At 43.8% G+C, this 25817-nt stretch overlaps 1 protein-coding gene across 1 annotated transcript; it reads right to left on the reverse strand.

The window, feature by feature from the left end:
• Positions 1-582: 582 nt before the first annotated feature.
• RHEX (regulator of hemoglobinization and erythroid cell expansion) lies at positions 583-23829 on the reverse strand. The gene is made up of 6 exons (XM_003893208.5): positions 23429-23829; positions 5198-5304; positions 4856-4956; positions 3237-3380; positions 1840-1901; positions 583-1291 (listed from the first exon to the last, which is right to left on the reverse strand). Exons 2-6 carry the CDS (start codon positions 5224-5226, stop codon positions 1091-1093), a joined length of 537 nt encoding a protein of 178 aa, XP_003893257.1. The 5' UTR covers positions 5227-5304; positions 23429-23829; the 3' UTR covers positions 583-1090.
• Between the last annotated feature and the right edge of the window lie 1988 nt (positions 23830-25817).

Below are 25817 nucleotides of genomic sequence, written 5' to 3' on the forward strand. Positions count from 1 at the left end.
TTCAAACTCCTGACCTCAAGTGATCCACCTGCTTCAGCCTCCCAAAGTGCTGGGATTACAGGCATGCAGCACCGTGCCTGGCTCCAATTTTTCATAGTTCTTGATTTTGTTAATTGTTTTATCACACTGATTAGAACGTCTAGAACAATGTTAGATAACAAAGGAAATGGCAGGCTTGTGGACATTCTTACTTTGTTTCTGACTTAATAGGACTGTGTCTAGGAGATTACAGTTAAATATCATGTAATCTCCTGATTTGAGATAAATCATTCTTAATTGAGTTAGGAAGTGTCCCTGTATTCCTAGTCGTTTTTTTTTAAAAAAAAAAAAAAAACAGGAATGAATCTTAAATTGTATTAGATTGAGCTTTGGGAGATTTTTCTTGGAATAAGAGATTATGATGCTGGTTGATATTTACCGGAATTCCATTTGTCCTCTTTGGCTTATAAGAAATAGCAGATTCAAAGGCTGATGGATGCTGGGCTTTGTAAATGCACTATTTAAAGTTCTGAGGGCCGAGAAGGATTACTCAACAAAACACGTCACTGAAAACGAGGAAAACTGCAGGGTTAGGCAACAGGAAAAGAAGAACTGGTGGTGGTTGCTATTTTATTTAAAACTTTTAAAGAAGTTGTTTATTGCCAATAATTAAAGAGCTCAAAGAGAAGTCATTTAACCATGAGATTGCCAAATAGAACTCTACAACAGCTGATTAAACCTTTTTAAAATTTTCCCTGGGGAGAGACTTCACCACTGTCTCTGCTAATGGACTCCATGGTTCTCATACTTTACCTGAAAGTTCTTCCTAACATCTGATCTGAATCTTTCTTGCTGGGGCATAGGCCTGTTTTCATACCCAAGTCTTGTTTTTGGTTTTGAGGAATAAACAGCCTTTATTGGGTACAGACCAGGAGTCCAAGGGTCTTGAGGACCTCTGTGTGTTTGTCAGCTTTCTTTTCCACATTCTTTTTGGCCTGTTTCCATAGATTTGTGAGCCCTATGCCTTGTTTAAGGGGGAGAAATGGCATTTCCCTACAAATTAAATGTAAGAATCTGTAGAGAACTGGACCCCATTAAAAATATCTGGAATTCACATGGTCACTTGATTGTATTCCGCTGGCTCAGACAGAGCAGGGTTGACAAAATACCAGAAATCGGGCTTGTGGCTTTCTGGATTGACATTGACATAATCTGTGATTTCCTTTATGTTCTCATAGTCCAGGGCGGAGTCATTTTTTAGTTCTTCAGGGGCCGAAAAGATGACTTGTGTGTAATCCACATCCTCGGTGTCCTTAGGAGAAAAGCAGAGACATGTGGGTCAAGATCCCTACCACGTTTGGAGGAAATAAGACCCAGACTGAACTCTTACTCAAAGAGGTTTGCCCATGGCTTGGTGGGGAAGATCTGGGTCCAAGTAGCTGTGTCTGAGAGCAGTCCAGGGCAGTGAGGAAGAGTACCAGTGACTTTGTTCCACCTGTCTGCAGGGAATGGGATTACAGACGAGCACGTGGAGGCAACAGGAAGATGCTGAGACTCAATTCAAGTGAGATCAGGACTCAGAGCAGACTTTAGCCCAGTGACTGGGGCATGGGGAGAGGGTTTCCCATCAGCACTTTCATTTTTATAGTCTGTTCAGACCCACTTTGTTTGGGTGATCCATGCTGATATGGGTTATGGGTAGAAGCCTGACTCCCCTCACCTGAAGATGCTGTAATGACTCAAGAACCCCTCTTTTCTTGCTCCCACTCTATAGCTGGGGTAACCTGAGTTTTCAGCGTTTTGCAGCAGGGACCCCCAGATGGCATATGTTGGTCTGAGATCACTGGGCACATCCATTACCTGGCAGGCGGGAGGCGAACTGCAGGAGCTGTCCGAGCTATCTGAGGATGTGTCGCTGCCATCTGGGGAGAAATAGAAACGGTTCCTCTTCCAAAGCAAGCCAGAGGGTGTTAAGAGAGGATAGAGACAATGGAAGGGAGAATTGGCTTATTATCAGATAAAGACAGAGGCAGAGCCAGCAACACAAAGTGGGGTAGGGAAGAGAGATACAGAGACCCCAAAAGAGGAAGAAGGAGAAACAGAATAGGGCAAGAGTTGGGGGAGAGAAAGTCTCCAAAAATAGGCACGGACATGTCCAAGAGGCCAGGCACTGCCGCTTCATTCAACTGCATCTAAAACTAATTTTAAAAAATACACTAGGTTGACTGTGCCTGGAAAGGGCTGTCTTCTAGAAAGAAAAGTCAGGAGGAACATGCTGGGACAATGTGGCCCAATGCAAACAGCCTTGGCCTCAGAAGTTACATCTTCTAGTCCAAAGCTGTCACTAAATCTAGGCAGATCACATCTCTTTTGGTGCCCTGGTTTTCATCCCCCTCAAGACAAGAGGGTTGAGCAAGAGTCTCTGAGGTCCCTGCCAGATAAACAATCTCTGATTCTAGCCAGGCTCTGGTGAAGCTTTGGGGCCAGGAGTTAGGGTAAGGCCAGTGCCTCTCCAGTTCTGCTGAAACATGCATATAAGCAGCACCCGCAGGTCCCCACAGGCAGGCACTGAGGCCATGTCTCAACTGAAAAGATAAAATCAGGACAGAGCAAATTCAAACCTATCAAGAGATAAACCAGTGGAAGAAGTGCAATCTCCGGTGAGTGAGCCCCCATCCGGGAGTTGCCTTGTTGCCAAAGCAGTCATTTCCACTGTGAATCGTGACCTATTGGCTCACTTGCAGGAGGGTGATATAGATTTGAACCAGCAGCAAGATTCGCATTTATACACTCAGATACCCATGCAGATCTAAGACCATGAAGAAGGGTCCCTCTAGGGACTGTGGAGGAGCCAACTAATGAGCCAGTCAATAACACTGACATAGCAGCAGCCATGGTGGAGGCAGGCAGAGGCGGGTGAAATTCTAACTCCACTATTAGCTGATCATTCCGAAGAAAAGATGCCACAGCTTTACAAAGAGAAGAGCAGGGACATTTCCCAAGCCCCCTGCAATCATTTGCACACGATTAAACCCAGAAAAGAACTTAGACCCACACAAACACAGCAGGAACTCCCCCATGAAGTAGAATAAAACAGCTTTCTGAAAAAAGTAGGCTGGCAAGGCTGTCCTGATGTGGGTGTGAAGAATCCTCAGCCTAGAGGTTTGAGCCCACGGGGTTGCTGCAGGGAGGTCCTGGGTGTCCAGACAGAGCAAAGTAAGCGCCGAGACAAGTTCTCCCCTCAACCCCTTACTCACTCCTGTAAAGGGGATCAGACATTGGAACATCTCTTTCTGTCTGAGTCTCCTTCATCTCTTTGGCAGCAGGTGGATGATGGTGGTCAGGGCTGGGCCTGGGGACCTGGAGCCTGGCCGCTTTCAGTATCTGTTCACTCTGGTGGACTAGAAGGGAGAAGGGAGGGATCAAAAGTGGAAGGTGGCCGGGCGCAATAGCTCATGCCTGTAATCCCAGCAATTTGGGAGGCTGAGGTGGATAGATTACCTGAGGTCAGAAGTTTAAGACCAGCCTGGTCAACATGGAAACCCCGTCTCTACTAAAAATACAAAATTAGCTGGGCATGGTGATATGTGCCTGTAATACCAGCTACTAGGGAGGCTGAGGCAAGAGAATCACTTGAACCCGGGAGGCAGAGGTTGCAGTGAGCCAAGATTGTGCCACTGCACTCAAGCCTGGGGGACAGAGTGAGACTCCATCTCAAAAAAAAAAAAAAGTGGAAGCTGCCTGGGTTGGGCACATCGGCTCTTGAATCAGTGCCTTCTGAACACTGCTCTCAATAAAGCAAACCTTTCAGAAAGATCCCTTCAAACCTCAGCACTGCTGTGCTCAAAACCCTGCCATGGTTCTGCACCTCACTTGGAAAAAGCCAAGTCCCAGCCTCGGAGGGCTCACTCCTCCCTCCCCTCTGGCTTTCTCCTGCTTCTCTCTGCCCGCTCCAGCTGCCCGGCCTCTTTGCTCTTGCTACTGTGTGCCTAACACGTTCCTCCTTCAGGCCTTTGCAGGTAGAGCTCACTCCTCACTCCCTGCAAGTTTACACTCAAAGGTTAGCCTCTCGGGGATGCCAACCATCCACCAAGCTGTATCTACTCCCTTGCTCCATTTTTCCTCCCTGGCACTTACCATAATCTAGCAAATACATGTTTTACTTGTTTATCTTGTTTGTTGTCACATGGAATGAAAGATTTCGAGGGTAGGAATTTTTGTTTTGTTCCCTGTTGTATAGCCTAGGCCCAGAGAGTGTCTTAGATCCTCAAGAAATATCTGTTGAATGCATGAATGAACAAACGGATGAATGAAGCTCAACTTAACTAGAGAGACCCTCAAAACATCATCTTGCCTGGTCCTTTCTCTTAGCACAACCAAAGCAGCAGCATCTTGCCTTATTTTCCCTAATTGAAATGCCTTTCCAGGACTGAGCTTCACTACCTTCTATTGTATATCAGTTCAAGAATTTAATCTCTAAGTCTAGCCATATTTCCTTCTGTTGTAATTCAAGGCCATTTCTTCATGTTCAGTCCTTTGGCAGTGATGAAGAAAATTAATTAGACCCAGGTTACACGAGCACTTCCTCACAGGCATTGCAAAAGCTGTGTCTAGGCAGAAGGTCTGGGTAGTGGAAGGATATGGATGGTCACTTCCAGCCAGAAATAGTTGGTTAAAAGGTGAGGTCAGAGTGGGGATTACCCAATTACAGTTATGGGGTAGGGTGGGAGGTGTGGAGGGGGAAGGATTTGGCTGGTGGGTCCTCTGGTAGGTTTTTGAGTGACATTTGGGAACTCCAAAGGGGTCTTGTGCTGCTGGAGGCTCAAGAATGGTCTCTGAGAGTGACTAGGAGGGAAGAGGATGCTGAGCCAGTTACCGATTTGCCTGCTGAGCAGGTAGTTGATGACGATGAGGAGGCAGGCCTGCAGCAAGAGGGACACCACTGCAATCACTAAGCCATGCCAGACCTTCATGACCCTGTAGGGAAAGAAAAAGGGGCAAAGTCAGAGATTGCAGGGATGTGAATACAATTGCAAATCTATCCCTGTCCTGGCTGGAGGCAGACATCTGGCATTGCTGCGTGTCCCAGGGTAGGTCCCTTTGCCTCTCTGGACAATAAGGCTGGGGCAGCCAGGAAGGGTGGTGTGTGTGCTTGGAAGCCAGCTACACCAGTTAGCTTGGTGGGAACCCTGCTCCTGCTCTTCTTGGGCCTACTCACTCTGTCAGCATGATGAGCTCCTTGCTCATAAGTTGGGGCTCAGGCACTTTCGGGAACCACCCTGGCACCTCGTCTCTCAGTAGTGCCACCGGCAGGGTGCTGGAGATCTGCAAGAGGTAAGGAGCTGGTCAGGACTCCACGGCTCTTTATACAAATTTCCCTTGGGCAAACTCAGCTACTTGAAGATCAATTGTGACACATGCCCAGTTTATTCATCATACTTGCTTCAGTCTCCACTTTCCTACATGATACATTCTAGACACTTCTCCTAAGGAAATTTAATGAGTAAAGTGCACTTAACATTTTCACTCCCAAAGATTTCTGTCTAGTTCGATTTATAAAGGTGGATTCAGAATCCAGATATGAGTTCCTTATTTGATATAGATTCAGCGTGTGAAAGGGGTAGGTGGGGAGTGAAAAGCAGCAATGTTCTAGATGGGAGAACTCCCCTTTCTGTTTGTGCTGGAGCTCTCTCTCCATTTGTCCCTGCACCCAGTGCCAAGAAGCACCACAGGTCACCTTGTTACCAGCAGGGCTTCTGGGCTCTTTCTGTAGGAGAGCTGTGACTAGTTGCTGGTAAGGAGGGCCACAGGGAGGCAGGAGGCAGGGACCCTAGGGACTGACCCAGACAGCGAACGAGAAAAGACTCCAGGAAATTATGTGCCTCTCACCTCCTCGGAGTCCTTAGACAAATGGATAGAAAATCCATTATTGCCCAATGATCAGCAAACTCCACAAAGAAAGTTCAGTCAAAGTTGACTTGGGCCAGGTAGGATGGCTTGCCCCTGTAATCCCAGCACTTTTGGAGGCTGAGGTGGGCAGATCACTTGAGCCTAGGAGTTCATGACCAGCCCGGGTAACATGGCAAAACCTCATCTCTACTAAAAATATAAAAATTAGCCGGGCATGTGGCATGTGCCTGTGGTCCCAGCTACTGAGGAGGCTGAGGTGGGAGGATCGCTTGAGCCAAGGAGGTTGAGACTTCAGTGAGCTGAGATGGTGCTGCTGCATTCCAGCCTGGGTGACAGAGCAAGACCTATCTCAAAAAAAAAAAAAAAAGAAAAAGGGACTTGTGCACAAAATAAAAAGTGTAGAGCCAACACACTGGAAAGAAAACACAAACATGATTGCAATAAAGCAAGACAGGGATTTTTCAGAAAAAACAATGATCTTGAAGGATTTGGTGGCTTGATTGAAAAAAGGGGAGAGCTGTACTGAAAATGTCCTGCTCTTGTCTAATTTTGGATAAGCCCCCACTAAGATAAATTTCAGTACAGATCCTGATTTCTCAAGCCTCATCTGGGGTTCCTCAAGACCCCTGCCAGGGCAGCTGCGCAAGGAAGACTGGGCTTTACCAGAAGAGCTTTATTGTATCATGAAGGAAATGAAAATTGTGGAAGGGGGCTAGAAGCTAGGCCAGTGTGTTTGAGAAAGCAACAATGTTCCACTTTTAAAGGAATTCAGGTGCTTTAGTATTGATTGTCTAATATTGAATGTCTCATTTGTCCTTAATCACAGATACGATTCTCCCCTTGAGGGGGTCGGCCAGTAGGTTGCCCGGGCTGTCTTCCAATATTATACTCAAAGATTTTATTTTTTAAGGCTCCTCTTCTACTTTATTTATTTAAAATTATGCAACTAGTAGACATTTGTCGTCGAAGAATTAAAAATATGAATAAGCAACGCGTTTTAGAAAATCGCCCCAAATTGACCCAGACACAGTGGCTCATACCTATAACCCCAGCACTTCAGGAGGCCGATGCAGGTGGATTTTTTGAGTCCAGGAGGTCAAGACCAGCCTGGGTAACATAGCAATATCCCATCTCTACAAAACATACAAAAAAATCAGCTAGGTGTGCCTGGCACGTGCCTACAGTCTCAGCTGATCAGGAGGCTGAGGTGGGAGGATCACCCGAGTCCAGGTCGAGGCTGCAGTGAGCCATGATCATGCCACTGCACTCCAGTCTAGGTGACAGAGTGAGATCTGGTATCAAAAAAAAAATTACCCCAAATCTTTTTTTTTTTTTGAGACGGGATTTCACGTTGTTGCCCAGGCTCGAGTACAATGACACGATCTCCACTCACTGCAACCTCTGCCTCCCAGGTTCAAGCGATTCTCCTGCCTCAGCCTCCCAAGTAGCTGGGATTACAGGCATGCACCACCACGCCCTGCTAAGTTTGTATTTTTAGTAGAGACGGGGTTTCTCCATGTTGGTCAGGCTGGTCGAACTCCTGACCTCAGGTGATCCGCCCGCCTCGGCCTCCCTAAGTGTTGGGATTACAGGGGTGAGCCACCGCACCAGGCTGAAATTACCCCAAATCTTATTCCATATCCTTCCAGAAAATTGTCTAAATATTTTCATGAATGTAAGTGCAAGTATATATGCAAATATGTGTGTACACAGAGACAATGTCTTTAAAACATGGAATCATACAGATTGTTAGCGTTTTTTCCTTTTAATATATCGTAAACATGTTTTTTGGTCAGAAAAACCCCCATTAAAAGGCTCCAACCTGGCTATCCACAGGCCACATTTGACACCTAATTTTTGTCTGATGAAGTGCTTTAGTGATTTGAATTTGTATGTCCCTAAAATGGGACGTGATTTCTTCACTTGCTGACTAATCCCTAAAGGCATTTGAGTTTGCCACCTTTGAGTTTTACAGTATCATTTCAAATTCCTACCATTGCCCTTGATCAGTGTTTCTTGGTAGTGTCTGACATTTGGAGCCAGACGAGTCCTTATTGTCTAAAATTGTTTTGCAGACTGCAGGTCATGGAGCCTCCTGAAGGTGCCCCAGTGTAACAGGCCAGTGTAATGGCCAAAAGGACCCCAAATGACCCTACACATTTCCAAAGGCCCCCCTGAGGTAGGAGGATTTGCTTCCAGTTGAGAATCACTGAATTTGATATATGTTCCATTATTTTAAAATTAATACCTTATTTTGGCCCTTTATACAAAACTAGATTGCCTACACCTTCTTCCACATTTGAATATATTCTGAGCATATACTCAGAGCATATACTTTGGGAGAGCGAGGTGGAAGGATCACTGAGGCTGGGAGTTTGACAACAGCCTGGTGACAGAGTAAGACCCTGTCACCTCTTCTAGCCAAATGACACAGAGCAGCTCGTCCAAATGAAAACAGTAAACAGTACGGACGTCCAACAGTCTTAAATACTAATTTCAGTTCTGTTCCCTTCTAGATGTGAATTACTGAACTCAGGGTCTCGGTTTCATAATTTCTGTATTTATAAAATGAGAAGAATAATAGCATCCTTCTTCACAGAGTTCTTGCATGAGCTCAGTGATTCATGCTGTTTGTAAAGACCTTTACACAATTCCAGGAACATAGGAGGTGTCAGCCTCGGAGCCCAAGCTAAGCCATCATATCCCCTGTGACATGCACGTGTACATCCAGATGGCCTGAAGCAACTGAAGATCCACAAAAGAAGTGAAAATAGCCTTAACTGATGACATTCCACCATTGTGATTTGTTCCTGTCCCACCTAACTGATATGATATATTCTCCCCCTGCCCTTAAGAAGGTACTTTGTAATAGTCTCCCCCCAACTTAAGAAAGTATTTTGTACGCCTATGCCAAACCTATAAGAACTAATGATAATCCCACCACCCTTTGCTGACTCTCTTTTCGGACTCAGCCCGCCAGCACCTAGGTGAAATAAACAGCCTTGTTGCTCACACAAAGCCTGTTTGGTGGTCTCTTCACAGGGACGCACACGACATTTGGTGCCTAAGACCTGGGACAGGAGGACTCCTTCAGGAGACCAGTCCCCTGTCCTTGCCCTCACTCCATGAGGAGATCCACCTATGACCTCGGGTCCTCAGATCAACCAGCCCAAGGAACATCTCACCAATTTCAAATCGGGTAAGCGGTCTTTTCACTCTTCTCCAGCTCTCTCCCTACCCTTCAATCTTCCTCTCTCGCTACCCTTCAATCTTCTTCTCTCACTACCCTTCATTCTCCCTGTCCTTCCAATTCCAGTTCTTTTTCCTCTCTAGTAGAGACAAAGGAGACACATTTTATCTGTGGACCCAAAACTCTGGTGCCGGTCATGGACTCGGGAAAATAGTCTTCCCTTGGTGTTTAATCACTGCAGGGATGACTGCCTGATTATTCACCCACATTTCATTGGTGTCTGTTCACCACGGGGACACCTGCCTTGGTCATTCACCCACACGTCCTTGGTGGCAAGTCAATTGCAGGGATGCCTGCTTTGGCTGCTCACCCACATTGCAGCCCAGGGCTGCTCACCTTCCACCCCCTTCTCTGTATCTCTACCCTCTCTTTTCTCTGGGCTTGCCTCCTTCACTATGGGCAACCTTCCACCCTCCATTCCCCCTTCTTCTCCCTTAGCCCGTGTTCTCAAAAACTTAAAACCTCTTCAACTCACACCTGACCTAAAACCTAAATGCCTTATTTTCTTCTGCAATACCGCTTGGCCCCAGTACAAACTCGACAGTAGTTCCAAGTGGCCACAGAATGGAACTTTCAGTTTGTCTATCCTACAAGACCTAGATAATTTTTGTCGAAAAATGGGCAAATGGTCTGAGGTGACTGACGTCTAGGCATTCTTTTACACATTGGTCCCTCCCTTCTCCCAATGCAACTCGTCCCAAATCTTTCTTCTTTCTCTCCTGTCTGTTTCTTCAGTCTCCACCCCAAGCTCTGAGTCCTTTGAATCTTCCTTTTCTGTGGACTCATCTGACCTCTACCCTCCTCCCCAGGCTGCTCCTTGCCAGGCCGAGCCAGGTCCCAATTCTTCCTCAGCCTCTGCTCCCCCACCCTATAATCCTTTTACCACCTCCTCTCCTCCTACCCAGTCGTGCTTACAGTTTTGTTCCCTGACTAGCCCTCCCCCACGTGCCCAACAATTTCCTCCTAAAGAGGTGGCTGGAGCTGAAGGCATAGTCAAGGTTAATGCTCCTTTTTCTTCATCTGACCTCTCCCAAAGCAGTTAGCATTTTGGCTCTTTTTCATCAAATATAAAAACCCAGCCCAGTTCATGGCCCGTTTGGCAACAACCCTTAGACGCTTTACCGCCCTAGACCCAGAGGGGCCAGAAGGCCGTCTTATTCTCAATATGCATTTTATTAACCAATCCCCTCCTGACATTAGAAAAAGCTCCAAAAATTAGATTCCAGCCCTCAAACCCCACAATAGGACTTAATTAACCTTGCCTTCAAGGTGTGCAACAATAGAGAAGAGGCAGCCAAGCGACAACGCATCTCTGAGTTACAGCTACTTGCCTCTGCTGTAAGACAACCCACAACCACGTCTCCAGCATACAAAAACTTCAGAACATCCAAGCCACAGCTCCTTCAAAACTTCCTAGTGGACCTTGCTTCAAATGCCAAAAGCCTGGTCACTGGGCCTCAGAATGCCTGCAGCCCGGGATTCCTCCTAAGCCATGCCCTGTCTGTGCAGGCCCCCACTGGAGGTCGGACTGTCTGACTCTCATCGCCGCCGCTCCTAAAGCTCCTGGAGCCCAAACCGAATGTTCCTTGGCCGATTTCTTCCCAGATCTCCTCAGCTTAGTGGCTGAAGACTGATGCTGCCTGATCACCTCGGAAGCCCCCTGGACCATCACGGACGTGGAGCTTCGGGTAACTCTTACAGTGGAGTGTAAGTCCATCCCCTGTTTAATCAATACAGGGGCTACCCACTCCACATTACCTTCTTTTCAAGGGCCTGTTTCCCTTGCCCCTGTAATTGCTGTGGCTATTGACGGCCAAGCTTCAAAACCCCTTAAAACTCTCCCACTCTGGTGCCAACTTGGACAACATTCTTTTATGCACTCCTTTTTAGTTATCCCCACCTGCCCAGTTCTCTTATTAGGCTGAGACATTTTAACCACATTATCTGCTTTCCTGACTATTCCTGGACTACAGCCACATCTCATTGCCACCCTTCTTCCCAACCTAAAGCCTCGTTCGCATCTTCCTCTCATATCCCCCAACCTTAAGCCACAAGTATGGGATACCTCTACTTCCTCCCTGGCAACTGATCACACACCCATTATTATAACATTAAAACCTAATCATCCTTACCCCATTCAATGCCAATATCCCATCCCACAGCACGCTTTAAAAGGATTAAAACCTGTTATCACTCGCCTGTTACAGGATGGCCTTTTAAAGCCTATAAACTCTCCTTACAATTCCCCCATTTTACCTGTCCAAAAACCAGACAAGCCTTACAGGTTAGTTCAGGATCTGCACCTTATCAACCAAATTGTCTTGCCTAAGCACTCCGTGGTGCCAAACCCATATACTCTCCTATCCTCAGTACCTCCCTCCACAACCACTCCATAACCCATTATTCTGTTCTGGATCTCAAACATGCTTTCTTTTCTATTCCTTTGCACCTTTCATCCTAGCCTCTCTCTGCTTTTACTTGGACTGACCCTGACACCCATCAGGATCAGCAACTTACCTGGGCTATACTGCTACAAGGCTTCACAGACAGCCCCCATTACTTCAGTCAAGCCCACATTTCTTCCTCATTTCTTACCTATCACGGCATAATTCTTCATGAAAACACATGTGCTCTCCCTGCTGATTGTGTCCGGTTAATCTCCCAAACCCCAATCTCTTCCACAAAACAACAACTTCTTTCCTTCCTAGGCATGGTTAGGTACTTCTGCCTTTGGATACCTGGTTTTATCATCCTGACTAAACCATTATATAAAGTCACAAAAGCAAACCTAGCTGATCCCATAGATCCTAAATCCTTTTGCTGCAACTTTCCATTACTTAAAAGCAGCCCTAGAAGCTGCTCCCACAGTAGCTCTCCTTAACTCATCCCAACCCGTTTCATTACACACAGCCAAAGTGCAGGGCTGTGCGGTCAGAGTTCTTACACAAGAGCCAGGACCGCGCCCTGTAGCCTTTCTGTCCAAACATCTTGACCTTACTGTTTTAGCCTAGCCCTCATGTCTGCATGTGGCAGCTGCCACTGCTTTAATAGTTTTAGAGGCCCTCAAAAATCACAAACTATGCTCAACTCACTCTCTACAGTTCTCATAACTTCCAAAATCATTTTCTTCCTCACACCTGATGCATATACTTTCTGCCCCCCTCCAGTACCTCTCAGCAAGCCAAACTCATTGCCTTAACTTGGGCCCTCACTCTTGCAAAGGGACTACGTGTTAATATTTATACTGACTCTAAATATGCCTTCCATATCCTACACCACCATGCTGTTATATGGGCTGAAAGAGGTTTCCTCACTATGCAAGGATCCTCCATCATTAATGCCTCTTTAATAAAAACTCTTCTCAAGTCTGCTTTACTTCCAAAGGAAGCTGGAGTCATTCACTGCAAGGGCCATCAAAAGGCATCAGATCCCATTGCTCAGGGCAATGCTTATGCTGATAAGGTAGCTAAAGAAGCAGCTAGCTTCCAACTTTTTTCCCTTATGGCCAGTTTTTCTCCTTCTCATCGGTCACTCCCACCTGCTCTCCCACTGAAACTTCCACCTATCAATCTCTTCCCACACAAGGCAAATGGTTCTTGGACCAAGGAAAATATCTCCTTCCAGCCTCACAGGCCCATTCTATTCTGTCATCATTTCATAACCTCTTCCATGTAGGTTATAAGCCACTAGCCCACCTCTTAGAACCTCTCATTTCTTTTCCATCATGGAAATCTATCCTCAAGGAAATCACTTCTCAGTGTTCCATTTGCTATTCTACTACTCCTCAGGGATTGTTCAGGCCCTGTGACCTCCCTTCCCTACGTATCAAGCTCGGGGATTTGCCCCCACCCAGGACTGGCAAATTGACTTTACTCACATGCCCCGAGCCAGGAAACTAAAACACCTCTTGGTCTGGGTAGACACTTTCACTGGCTGGGTAGAGGCTTTTCCCGCAGGATCTGAGAAGGCCACCATGGTCATTTCTTCCCTTCTGTCAGATATAATTCCTGGGTTTGGCCTTCCCACCTCTATACAGTCCAACAATGGATCGGCCTTTACTAGTCAAATCACCCAAGCAGTTTCTTAGGCTCTTGGTATTCAGTGGAACCTTCATACCCCTTACCATCCTCAATCTTCAGGAAAGGTAGAGCGGACTAATGGTCTTTTAAAAACACACCTCACCAAGCTCAGTCACCAACTTAAAAAGGAGGACTCTGTCAAGGATAGAGCCCCAAAACTCGCCAACCAAGCAAGTAATTACGCTGAACCCCCTTGGGCACTCTCTAATTGGATGTCCTGGATCCTCCCAATTCTTAGTCCTTTATACCTGTTTTTCTCCTTCTCTTATTTGGACCTTGTGTGTTCCGTTTAGTTTCTCAATTCATCCAAACTTTTATCCAGGCCATCTCCAATCATTCTATATGACAAATACTCCTTCTAACAACCCCACAATATCACCCCTTACCACAAAATCTTCCTTCAGTTTAATCTTTCCCACTCTAGGTTCTCATGCCGCCCCTAATCCTGCTCAAAGCAGCCCTGAGAAACATCGCCTATTATCTCTCCATACCACCCTCACAAATTTTCACTGCCCCAACACTGCATCACTATTTTGTTTTATTTTTCTTATTAATATAAGAAGACAGGAATGTCAGGCCTCTGAGCCCAAGCTAAGCCATCATATCCCCTGTGACATGCACGTATACATCTAGATGGCCTGAAGCAACTGAAGATACACAAAAGAAGTGAAAATAGCCTTAACTGATGACATTCCACCATTGTGATTTGTTCCTGCCCCACCCTAACTGATACGATATAGTCTCCCCCGCCCTTAAGAAGGTACTTTGTAATATTCTCCTCCGCCCTTAAGAATGTATTTTGCACGCCTATGCCAAACCTATAAGAACTAATGATAATCCCACCACCCTTTGCTGACTCTCTTTTCGGACTCAGCCCGCCAGCCCCCAGGTGAAATAAACAGCCGTGTTGCTCACACAAAGCCTGTCTGGTGGTCTCTTCACACGGACGTGCATGACAGGAGGCACTCAGTAATTAGGTATTATTCAACCCTAAAATCCTCCACCACAATGGTGACTAGAATTATTAAAAATTGGATTGGTCTACTTTAGAAAATTTAGGCATTAGTTTTGAGTACAGTTTGGAGATAAGATCCAGGACAGGATGAGGTATGAAAATTATGACAGATGTCATTATTTAAGTGGCTAATGGCTCTAACCACAATGAGCAGGTTGTTCCTTGGGGTCTAATTATAGACTGCTGATCAGACAGTCAGCAGAGACATCTGCCCATTTGGGCACATGCGCGGGTGTGCGCACACACGCCCCAAATAACCAGGAAATGGGCAATTTAAGGTAATTATGTTGTGAAAAAGCACATGGACTATGAGAGGGTTTGGCATGCCTGGTTCCATCCTCGAGGTAGGGACGGTCCTGTCCTCTTACGCTGTGCTGAATTTTGGCACCCAGATCTCACACTAATGTAGTGCCCTGCCAGGCACCTCAAAACCAAACTTCAGGCTGGGCATGGTGGCTCATGCTTGTAATCCCAGCACTTTGGGAGAGTGAGATGGAAGGATCACTTGAGACCAGGAGTTTGAGAAGAGCCTGGGTGACAGAGTAAAACCCTGTCCCTCCTCCCACCACTAAAAAAACCCCACTTCGTCCCAGTGCTAACAGCATTTATTCTGTTTGCTTCAGACTTGTATTAAGGCTGGATTCCATTTTATTAAGTTTCCCTCCTCCACTGATACAGGAGCTTTCTCATGGCCTTTCCAACAGGTGCAGCGTAACATTGGGGGGAATAAAAAGACACCCACTTTCCTGTCAGACACCATGCTTTCTTTGGATAGGTTTATTCTAGAAAGAATGATTTAAAACAAGATCACAATAGAAGATGATTTCTATGAAAAATCATATGGATTAGGCCAGGCGCAGTGGCACACACCTGTAATCCCAGCACTCTGGGAGGCCGAAGCGGGGGGATCACGAGGTCAAGTGTTCAAGACCAGCCTGGCTAAGATGGTGAAACCCCATCTCTACTAAAAATACAAAAATTAGCCAGGCAAGGTGGCAGGTGCCTGTAATCCCAGCTACTCGAGAGGCTGAGGCAGAGAATTGCTTGAACCTGGGAGGCAGAGGTTGCAGTGAGCCAAGATCACATCACTGCATTCCAGCCTGAGCTACAGAGTGAGACTCTGTCTGAAAAAAAAAAAAGAAAAAAGAAAGAAAAGAAAAGAAAAATCATATGGATCAAAGTAATTATAATCAACATTGTCAGCTGACTTTATCCATCTTTTCAAATGAAGTAGCTGTAAACTTTCTTTGCAGTCTCCATTAATTTGTTGTTTTTAACATTAGCTAAGGTATAAGGGAAAGAGAACAAAAAGAAGGGAGAACAAAAGAAGGGGAAAGAAGGGAGCTAGGGCCTGCCTTCTCCTGGGTCTGTCACTTGCTAACAGTGTGACTTTGGACAGGGAGACGTCCCCTCTAGGCCCTGGTGAATTAGGGAGCTTGGCAAAGTACTCCTAAGGCTCTTTTCAGCCCTGAGCATCCTGCTCTTTAAAGGTTGGAGTGAAGTAAGGTGAAAAGAAAGCAAAGCTGATGGAAATGGAAATTTTAAAAAGAAAAAAATCTTTATTTCCATTTTGTAATATCCAGCCTCCTCCATATTGCTAGACTTTCTCCCCCAGTTTAATATGCAGTTTCCAATAATGAAGAAAAGGAGGAAACACAAATAAACCAAATTAATAGTATAGGGACTATTAATCTCAGAAACAGAAGGGATTAAAATTTTTCAACAAAAATGAGGTACCAAAAAAAGAAGAGATTTTTAAAAAATTGTTAGACTACAAAATTTTTTTGATGAAATCTCAGTAAAATGGATAGTTTCCTAGAAAAATATATATTAACAAAATTGATTCCATATGGCATGGAAAACTTAGACCAAAACCAAACCAAAATAACAAAAAATAAGTTTAGGAAGCAGCATGGTATCTAGGCATTAAAGGCAAAGAACCTGGAGTCAAACTGCTTGGGTTCAAATCCCAGCTCATTCTCTGCATGAGCTTGGCCTCGTTATTTAACCTCTCAAAGCCTCAGTCTTTTAATATATAAGATGGGAACAATAACTAATTGTGGGACTAGATAAGACAAATATAAATGACAACTACTTCTGAGGATGAAATTAGATGAGCTATGTGAAATAGTTATTAGAACTTTTGGCACATAGTAATAAGCATCCAATGAATGCAAGCTATTATTATTTAGAAATTAAAAGCATTGACTGGCCCCAGTGGCTCACACTTGTAATCCCAGCACTTTGGGAGACTGAGGTACAATAGCTTGAGCCGTGTTGAGATTTTGGCACAAGGCAAGACCCCACCTCTATCAAAAAAGAAAAGAAAGAAAGCAGCAAAGAGAAAGAAAAAGAAAGAGAAAAGGAAGAAGGAAGAAAGAAAAAGAAAGAAAGAAAGAAAGAAAAGAAAGAAAGAAAGAAAGAAAGAAAGAAAGAAAGAAAGAAAGAAAGAGAAAGAAATTAGAAGCATTATCAGACTTATTTCCTCAAAACCTGTCTAGATGGTTTGACAAATGAGGAGTTTCAAACTTTTAAGGAACACATAATTATTATTCCACAAGCCAATACAGGGCACAGGAAGACAGAAACTTTGGGGTCCATCTCATTTATGAATACAGAGGTATATATGGTAATATCAAGAAGTTAGCCCAGAACGTTGAGAAAATTGATTATAACAAAGATGGAAACTAACACTGAGTGTTTTCCGTGTGCTTTAATCCTCTCACTCTACAAAAACAGACATTACCACTAGTTCATAGATGAGGAAACTAAGGCTTAAGAAGATTAAAAAATTTGCCGCTTTGCCAGCTGGAAGACTCATGTTTCCTAAACCAACTGACTCAAAATCCTAAATCCTAATCATGTCAGGAAGCTGTCTTTTATATAATACAAATACAACATTGATAGATCAAATTTTTAAAATTATGATCTTGGTAAAGTGCCAAAATGTGCTGGATAAACTGAATACTTATTATTGATTTTCGAAGTTAATAAAAGTATGAGGATTGTTTCTTACTATAATAAAGAATAATAAGTTGGTGCAGTATTGATTACTGCACCAATAATCAGTATCTGACGAAATGGTAAATTATTTTAGCAACTATTTGAGAGCAAGGGTGTATGCTGCAACCCTTATCTGAAACGAGTACTAGAAGTTCTAGTTTCTGGAAATGGAAAGTTCCTCCAATCTCTAATAATAATAAGGGTATTGAATATTTATTGAGCACGTTTTATGTGGCAGACACTTTTATATACATTAACTCATCCAATTCCCACAACCACCCCAGGAGGTAGATACTATTATTATTTTTTAATTAACATTTTTTAAGACACAGAAAGGCTACCTAATATGCTCAAGATGACAAAAACAGTTCATCAGCCTTTGTGCTCAGGCAGGCAGGTGCTGGAGCCTGAGCTGTCAGCTGCTACATTAACAAAATGAAAGTATAGTTTTGGGCAAGGAGAAATCAAATTCATTCTTGTTTGCAAAATATATGATTTTATACCTAGAAATCCCAAAGGAATTCATTGCAAAACTAGAGGAATTAATGAGATTGCTCAGTAAAGTCCTGTAGATATAATAAATATTCTAACATTACCAGCTATTCTTACTGTTATACTAGCAACAGACATAAAATAGAACGGGGAAAAATACCCTGAGATTTAGCAACTACAACAATAGAAATACCTAAAAATAATATTAATTATAAGAAAATTATTTTGAAGAAAATAAAAATTTATTGAGAGACATAAAAGACTTAAACTCATAAAAAGACGCTATTTCAGATTGAGAAGCTGTAACATTTAAAAATCAGTTTTAAAGTTAATTTATAGACAATACAATTCTAATAAAAATTATGGTGAGTTTTTTATAACTTGAGTTTACTCTAAAATGTATCTGGGAAAACATAAGAACAACCAAAAAGAGCGGAAACGTTTGAAAAAGAATTGTGGGCTGGGTGCAGTGGCTCACACCTGTAATCTCAGAACTTTGGGAGGCCGAGGAGGGTGGATCACCTGAGGTCAAGAGTTCGAGACCAGCCTGACCAATATGGTGAGACCCATCTCTACTAAAACAATACAAAAATTAGCTGGGTGAGGTGGTGGGCATCTGTAATCCCAGCAACTCTGGAGGCCGAGGCAGGAGCATCGCTTGAACCTAGGAGACGGAGATTGCAGTGAGCCAAGTTTGTGTCACAGCACTCCAGACTAGGGGATAGAGCAAGACTCCGTCTCAAAAAAAAAAAAAAAAAAAAAGAAAAGAAATTGTTGTAAGGTAGATTTCTGACTACCACTTTTTAAGAGAAGTGTAGATTTGAAAAAATGTGCTACTGTGTAGAGTAAATGTTATAAGAGTAGTCCACAAAGCAAGTGGAGGAAAGGAAATCATTATTTAACAAATATTGGCCCCAAGACAATGGTTTAGCTACCTGTAAGGAAAAAGAAAATAACTTAGATCAAAACCCTAGATAGCAAAATGAATTCCAAACGGATTAAGGAGGTAAATATTTTAAAATCAAGCCATTAAAATTAGAAGAAATTAGGATTGAATATTACTATATTTAAAATCTTTATTAAATCCCCAGATGAGAGAAAACTTTCTCAGTTTATATGCAATGGAAGAAATCACAAAGAAATACATGAAAAATAGATTTGGCTCTAAACTATTAGAACTTCACATGTTAACAAAATTTAAAGGCAAACAGAAAAAAAAAAAAAACCTGAAACAAGTAAGGCAAACCACAATTTTAAAGATTTTGCATCTTTGGTTTTTATAAATTGTTAAGAAAAACACTAGGACCCCCAAATAACAAATGGGTAAAGAGTGTAGAGCAGACAATTTGCAAACAATCCAGAACAGACTAAAGCTGTTATGCAAAAGAGCTTGTACAGTGTCATTATAAAAGTGAAAAATGGGAAGCAATCTAAAGAAAAAAACAAAAACTGGAGAAATGAGGATTGAGGCTTTGAATGGAAGACCACGGGGTCATTTAAAATTACATTTAGGAAGAATTCATCTGGAGAAAGAAATCTGTTCTATGAAAATGTACAATGCAGTTGTATTTAGTTACATAAGATATAATCACAATTTTGTAAAACGTGAACATAAAGCCGGGCATGATGGCTCATACCTGTAATCCCAGCACTTTGGGAGGCTGAGGTGGGAGGATCACTTGAGCCCAGGAGTTAATAGAACATTGAGATGATCACCTGAATGTCTGAATTTCAATCAATCAAATATTTATCAAGTGGTCCATGCACATGGTCCTGTGTGAAATACTCTTGATGGCGCGAAGAAGAAAAGGCCATTTGCACTTTCAAGAGCTCATTTGTACTTGGAAAATCGAGACATTAATATGTGAAAAGTCAAAAAGTGGAAGAGATGACACAGGTGAAGAATAATGAATTGTCAGAAGGAGTGGTATCAATAATGCATTATAGTTCAGAGGAAAAAGAGATCCCCAAGCGGTAGAATGTTCAGGGAAGAGTCACTGAGAGGAAATTATTTGAAGGACAGGCAATGGATGGATGGAAGGAGGGGAGAAAAGCAATCTAGCTAAAGGTGTCTTGCCAACCCTGGCTTTGGGGCAGCTTTAGTGGAATTGATTGTCTTCTAACAAAGTTGGATTTCTATTTGACCACACGTAAATAGCATAATGTGGAAACAGCTGAGTATAATGCAAAGCGACCACACAAGTGAGTATAGGCAGCTGGTCAGGTGCAGAGACTTAGTGGCCAAATAGATTGTGTTTAGGACCTCAGTTCTGGCCTTCCTAGCTGTGAGTTGCTTTATTTTTCCAACTTCGGGGTTATATCTGTAAATGGGGATGGCACCTGTTTTAGGGGTTTTTTTTTTTTTTTGAGACAAGGTCTTGCTCTGTTGCCCAGGTTGGAGTGTCCAGTGGTGCAAGCACGGGTCACTGTGGCCTCAACCTCCTGGGTTCAAGCAATCCTCCCACCTCAGCCTCCTGAGTAGTTGGGACCACAGGTGCATACCACCATGCCTGGCTAAGTTTTTAATTTCGTAGTGACAGGATCTTGCCATGTTGCCCAGGCTGGTCTCAAACTCCTGGGCTCAAGCAATCCTCCTGTCTCAGCCTCCCAAAGTGCTGGGATTACAGATGTAAGCCACCGTGCCTGGCCTGTTTCATGTTTTTAACTCAAACATGTCTTGTGTTTACCATGTATATGCCGGTATCATAAAAAACATTTTGCATCAATTATTTAATCCTCAGAATAACGACCTTATGAGGTAGATACTATTGTTCTCTCAATTTTACATATGAGAAAACCAGCTTCTAATCCCCCGTGAAGGGGACAGAATTCAGACACAGGTGGTTTGAGGCCAGAGCCTTCACCACATTGCATTCAGTATTGAAAATGCTGGCCAGGCGTGGTGGCTCACACGCATAATCACAATTAGAAAGGCAGGGGTGGGAGGTTGGCTTGAGCTCAGAAGCTTGAGACAAACCTGGGCAACACAGTGAGACCCCATTCTCCACAAAAAGAAAAAAAAAAAAAGAAAATGCTCGGTAGAGAGCCTGGCATATATGGGTACCAGGGGATGATCCTTGGACCAGAACATTCAACTCAAAATTGTCTTAAATTTATAAACACACCCATTTCCATAAGGCCTTGTAAGAACACTGGGCCCACTCATGATTTTCAGGTGGGAGCAACACAATATACAAAACCACGAGGTCCTGCGACATCCCTGGTCCTAAACAATGCCTGTTCCTATGACTGTCAATGAGTCACTCACCAGGGAATAGAGAAGGTCAAAATGCCAGGCTGAGGGAAGGGAGGGATGGAGTCTGCCAAATATCATGGGGAAAAGGCCAACAGAGGGTTACAGGATCACCTTCATTCTCATATCAGAGAAATCTTGCCTGAATTCTCTTTGGCTCTGATCACCATGTCAGGGGCCTCACCCCAGGTGGTTATGAGGCTAGGGCTCATCTGGAATATGGCATGAGAGCTTAGATGAACATTCCAGCTCAACAACTTTATACATTCCTTGGGCACATTATTTCCTCTCCCTGAGCCTCAGTTCCCCTGTCTATAAAATGAGAGGGGTGGGCTAAATCAATTTAGTTGCGACATTTTGTTATTTTATAATTTTTCTAAAATGGACTAAAAAGTGAGATTCAAATTAACGAGAAAGAGCAACTTTGAGCCTCAAGTAGATAAGCCACATCTCCAGTCACACTTACTTCTAGGTGCAAGCACTGCCAATTTCTAGCAGGGAAGCAAGTCATCCAGTTTCTAATTAGTAATTTTGGGGAAAGCAGTTTTGCAGGAAACTATTAGAGATGAATGCAATGTGGATGCAACTTCGTTCCAAGACTAAATCAGCAAGAACACAAAAGGTTGCAAGCTACTCAAGCAGTATTCACGGATTCATTTTGCTAGTTCCCACAAAACTCCAGATGAACTGGAAGGGGTCAAATTATTCTGTTTCATCGATTGGCCTACTAAATTTTAGGAAAACTAGGCACCTTCTACAGATTATGCACCTTGTTGGCTGAGACTGCATATATTACACTCCACAATTCATAGCACAGTACTTAAAGACACGGAGGGGATAGGGGTGGAAAAAGCATTTCAATGTGTAACACTCTGTACACATTGCCATTAAGTCAATTTGCATATAATAAATGTTGTTTAACCTTGGGGGAGCCACTTAATGTCTCAGAGTCTCACTTTTCTCCTCTGTCAATTGGGCAGTCAAATGTCTCTTTATTTGACTTATTTTCCAGTTGAAGAAACTGAGGCAGCAAGGTGTTAAGGGACTTGACTGAATCGGTGAAAGAAAACTCTTCTGGAGAACTTTAGCGCAGAAGAGTTAGACCAGGTGTTTCTCCATCTCTCCAACCCAGGGAGGGTGGGGAGCTCAGAATTATTAGGAGGGCTACATGAGACCACAGAGACTTCCAGTAGCATTCCTGCCTCCTTGTCAGAATTCAGGGCCAGTGCTGGCTTCATGGGCTTGCAACCCATGCAGACGAGTAGGGCCCTGTGCTCACAAGGACCCCATGATTGGCCTAATGCTTTGTGCCTGTCATCTTTAAATTCATAATAATTTTTGAGTAAGGGACTCCAGATTTTCATTTTGCATTGGGTTCCACCAATTATGTGACAGATCCTACTCAAGGCATTGAATTGGGTAGAATTGCCAATGCTCACAAAATAGGTCAACACACAGAAAAAGAAGAAGGATTAGCCCATCCTTGGGTACCTGATACATGCTTCCCAGCACCGCATTGTCTGAGCCCCTCCCAGGTTGGAGAGATGGAGAAAGGCCTGATCTAACTCTTCTGTAATGAAATTTTCCAGAAGAGTTTTCTTTCACTGATTCAGTGAAGTCCCTTAACACCTTGGTGCCTTGGTTTCTTCAAATGGAAACTAAGGCTCTTAATAGCACTCACGTCCTTAGGGTTGTGAGGAGTAAATGGGCCAATCTGCGTAAAACTCTTTTAACAGTCCCTGGCAGATAGTAAGCTCTATATAAGGGTCAACTGTTTCTGTTTTGTGCTGTTATTAGCTTTTCCTTGTCCAGATGCTCACATGGCCTTTTTCTTTGATGGTGCACATTCTCTGACCTCCATTCATAAAATTTTAAAACTCCCAGGCTGGCTCTCCTCCGTCCACACATACTAGTCCTTTGCTGCTCAGAATGTTTTCTCAGGGAAAACACTCCTATGGGATGTTTATGGGGGAGATAGTCTCTGAGATCTGGTTCCCATTTGACTTAAAAAGGAAACTTCACAGCTGCTATTGGTGGAGCACTGTACTAGCACTAAATGTACATTGTCTGAATCCACGTAGCAACCCTGTAAGGTGGGTGTTTTATGCCCATTTTACAGATGAGGAAGCTGGAAACTGAGGCTCACAAAAGGTGAGCAGAGTGAGGATTTGGAACTGGTTTTTGCTGGACCCAAAGTCCATGTACCTTCTGGCCAGATCCCCGACGGCTGCTGCTGCTAGTGCAGACAGATGCCTCAGGCACAAGAAATTCATGTCCATAAAGTGTAATCTTAGGCTCGCTGTAAGCTGGTTGCAGGCTGAATTCCACACCCTGGAATCTCAGCCCATAAACAGAGAATCCTCTCTAAAACTTCGACACGCACATGTTCGCAAACAAATGCACATTGCAAACTAATTTAAAATCCTGTCTCCACAGACAGTACTTACCCCAGGGCTACGAGCTCAGTCTGATCCTAGTCTGTGTTTCAGCGATGTCCTAACGGAAACATCTCCCCGACCCGAGTCCAGCCCCTACCCAGAAACTTCTGTGTCACTGAGGTCAGTCACAAGTGTTTCAACATTTCCAACAAGGCGGGGACGCTGCCACTCAGAAGATAGCAATCTCGCTCGTTGAGTACAGCAGGGTAAAGGGAGAGATGATGCCTGTCTCTTTTGGCCATGCTCTGCCCAGCTCCCTGGTACAGACAGTTTGTGTAGATGGAGATTAGTAATCTCTTTTTCTCCCTGTGGGCACCATTTAAATACCGCAAATACACACGCAGCCAGGTAGAGTGGAAAGGGCCCTAAAGGAGGAGTTAAGAGGCCTGAGATCAAGTCCCAGCTCTGGCACCAATGTGTCACATGAGCTCAATTTGCTTTCCCCTAAAGGGACTCATGTTCTTCCTCTATAAAATGAAGAAGTAGGTCTCAGACATTAGCAAAGATCCCTTCCAACCTAGCTCATCTCTGAATCTATATGTGATGTAGTCAAAGATTAAGTGAATAGGGGAAGTAGGGCAATAGATAAGAATAAATTTTTGAGGACAACTTCTTTGTCATTAAGCATCAAATGAGGCCAACCAAAAATGGCTGTTACAGTTTGTACGATAACAACAGGAAGGGAAGGAAGGCTGATTTCAGGCTCTTTGGGGGGGCTCTAAAACCCCAAAATAGAAACTTAAGAGGAAAGAAGAATGGGAGGAGGATAAAATGACTCAGATATAAAACAAACAAAGAAAACAGACTTGTAGGCCTCTACGATGTCAGTCCCTTGCTGCGAACAAATTGCCTGGTGCAATTTGAGTAACAGCTTCTGAGTTAGATATAATCAGGTTTCAATCCTGGCTGCACCACTTGGTAGCTGGGTGACATGGGAAAAGTTAGTTAACCTCTCTGATTGTCGGTTTTTTCATCTGTAAAATTGGGTTAATAATAAATACCTGATATTTTTTAAATCTCATAAGGTTGTTTAAGGTTAAATAATATAAATAAGTAGGCAAAGCACTTAACAGAATATCCTTTCTGTAGTGAACAACAGATGGTAGCTATTAACATTTTTTTTTTTTTTTTTTGGAGATGGAGTCTCCCTCTGTTGCCCAGGCTGGAGTGCCATGGCGCGATCTCGGCTCACTGCAACCTCCGCCTCCTGGGTTCAAGCAATTCTCCTGCCTCAGCCTCCTGAGCAGCTGAGATTACAGGTGCGCACCACCATGCCTGGCTAATTTTTGTATTTGTGGTAGAGACGGGGTTTCGCCACGCTGGTCAGGGGCTGGTCTCGAACTCCTGACATCATGAGCCACCCGCCTCGGCCTCCCAAAGTGCTGGGATTACAGGCATGAGCCACGGCGCCCGGCCACTATTAACATTTTTATTCTCTAAATGTAAGTCAGAAAGCCACCCCTTGGGCTGAGTCCCTTTCAGTGTTTTATGACCCATTGATGTATCACAGCTCACTGTGGAATTACATCTATAGCTGCAGTTTGCTTCCCTTTGCAGAGTTCCTGTTAAAAACATGAAGCCCCTTTATCACTCATGATTTGAGGAAAGCAGAAGAACACTGGCAGCCATGTGGAGTGATTTCCTAACTGGGCTCTCCACTGGCTCTAGGTTTGCCCTGCCAGTGTCAATACATACTTCGCTCTGCTCCTGACTCAGCCATGGACACTAAGTAATCCATTCTAGCTACAGCTAACTGTGGGGTGATGCCAAGATGCTTGACTTGCTATTTCTATTATCCATTCACAGGAACCCAGTGTAGATATGGCAGCACCCAATGTTGCATAACATGCATGCAGCTCTAGCCTCTGTGTGGACCACTCTCGGACCAGAACCTTCCATCATGCTACTCCAAGATTCACAAGATCATAGGGTTGTTAAAGATCTTTGAACATGACGTATTTCAGTGTCATTTTAGAGATCCTCATTTGATTAAGGACAGTGATGGGGCATTTTTATCACATGTCAGAGATAATGATTCCTTTATTTAAGCTACACTTTTGTGCACACTCTTGCTAGGACTGCGTTGCAGCAATATGCTTCCATCTTTATAAGACACATCAGAGTTTATTAGAAAATCCACCTGACTTGAACTTCTGAGGCATTTATCCTCTCTGGACTACATTTTTCTTATATCTCATTATAAGAATTTTGGATTGGATCATTTCCAGCATCCTTTCTGCTCTAAAGTCTCACGGTTTTGTGTATTACATGTCATCCACAGCTCTGCTTTAAATAGCAAAGTCAGAATAATTGAAGTCTGTGCCTTATTCTCTGTTTCCCCACCAGCCGGGATTGTGCCTGTACCTAGCATGTGCTTGGTACATGTTTGTGGCATGGA

This window comes from Papio anubis, chromosome 1, assembly GCF_008728515.1.
Source record: "Papio anubis isolate 15944 chromosome 1, Panubis1.0, whole genome shotgun sequence".
Taxonomy (NCBI): Eukaryota; Metazoa; Chordata; class Mammalia; order Primates; family Cercopithecidae; genus Papio; species Papio anubis.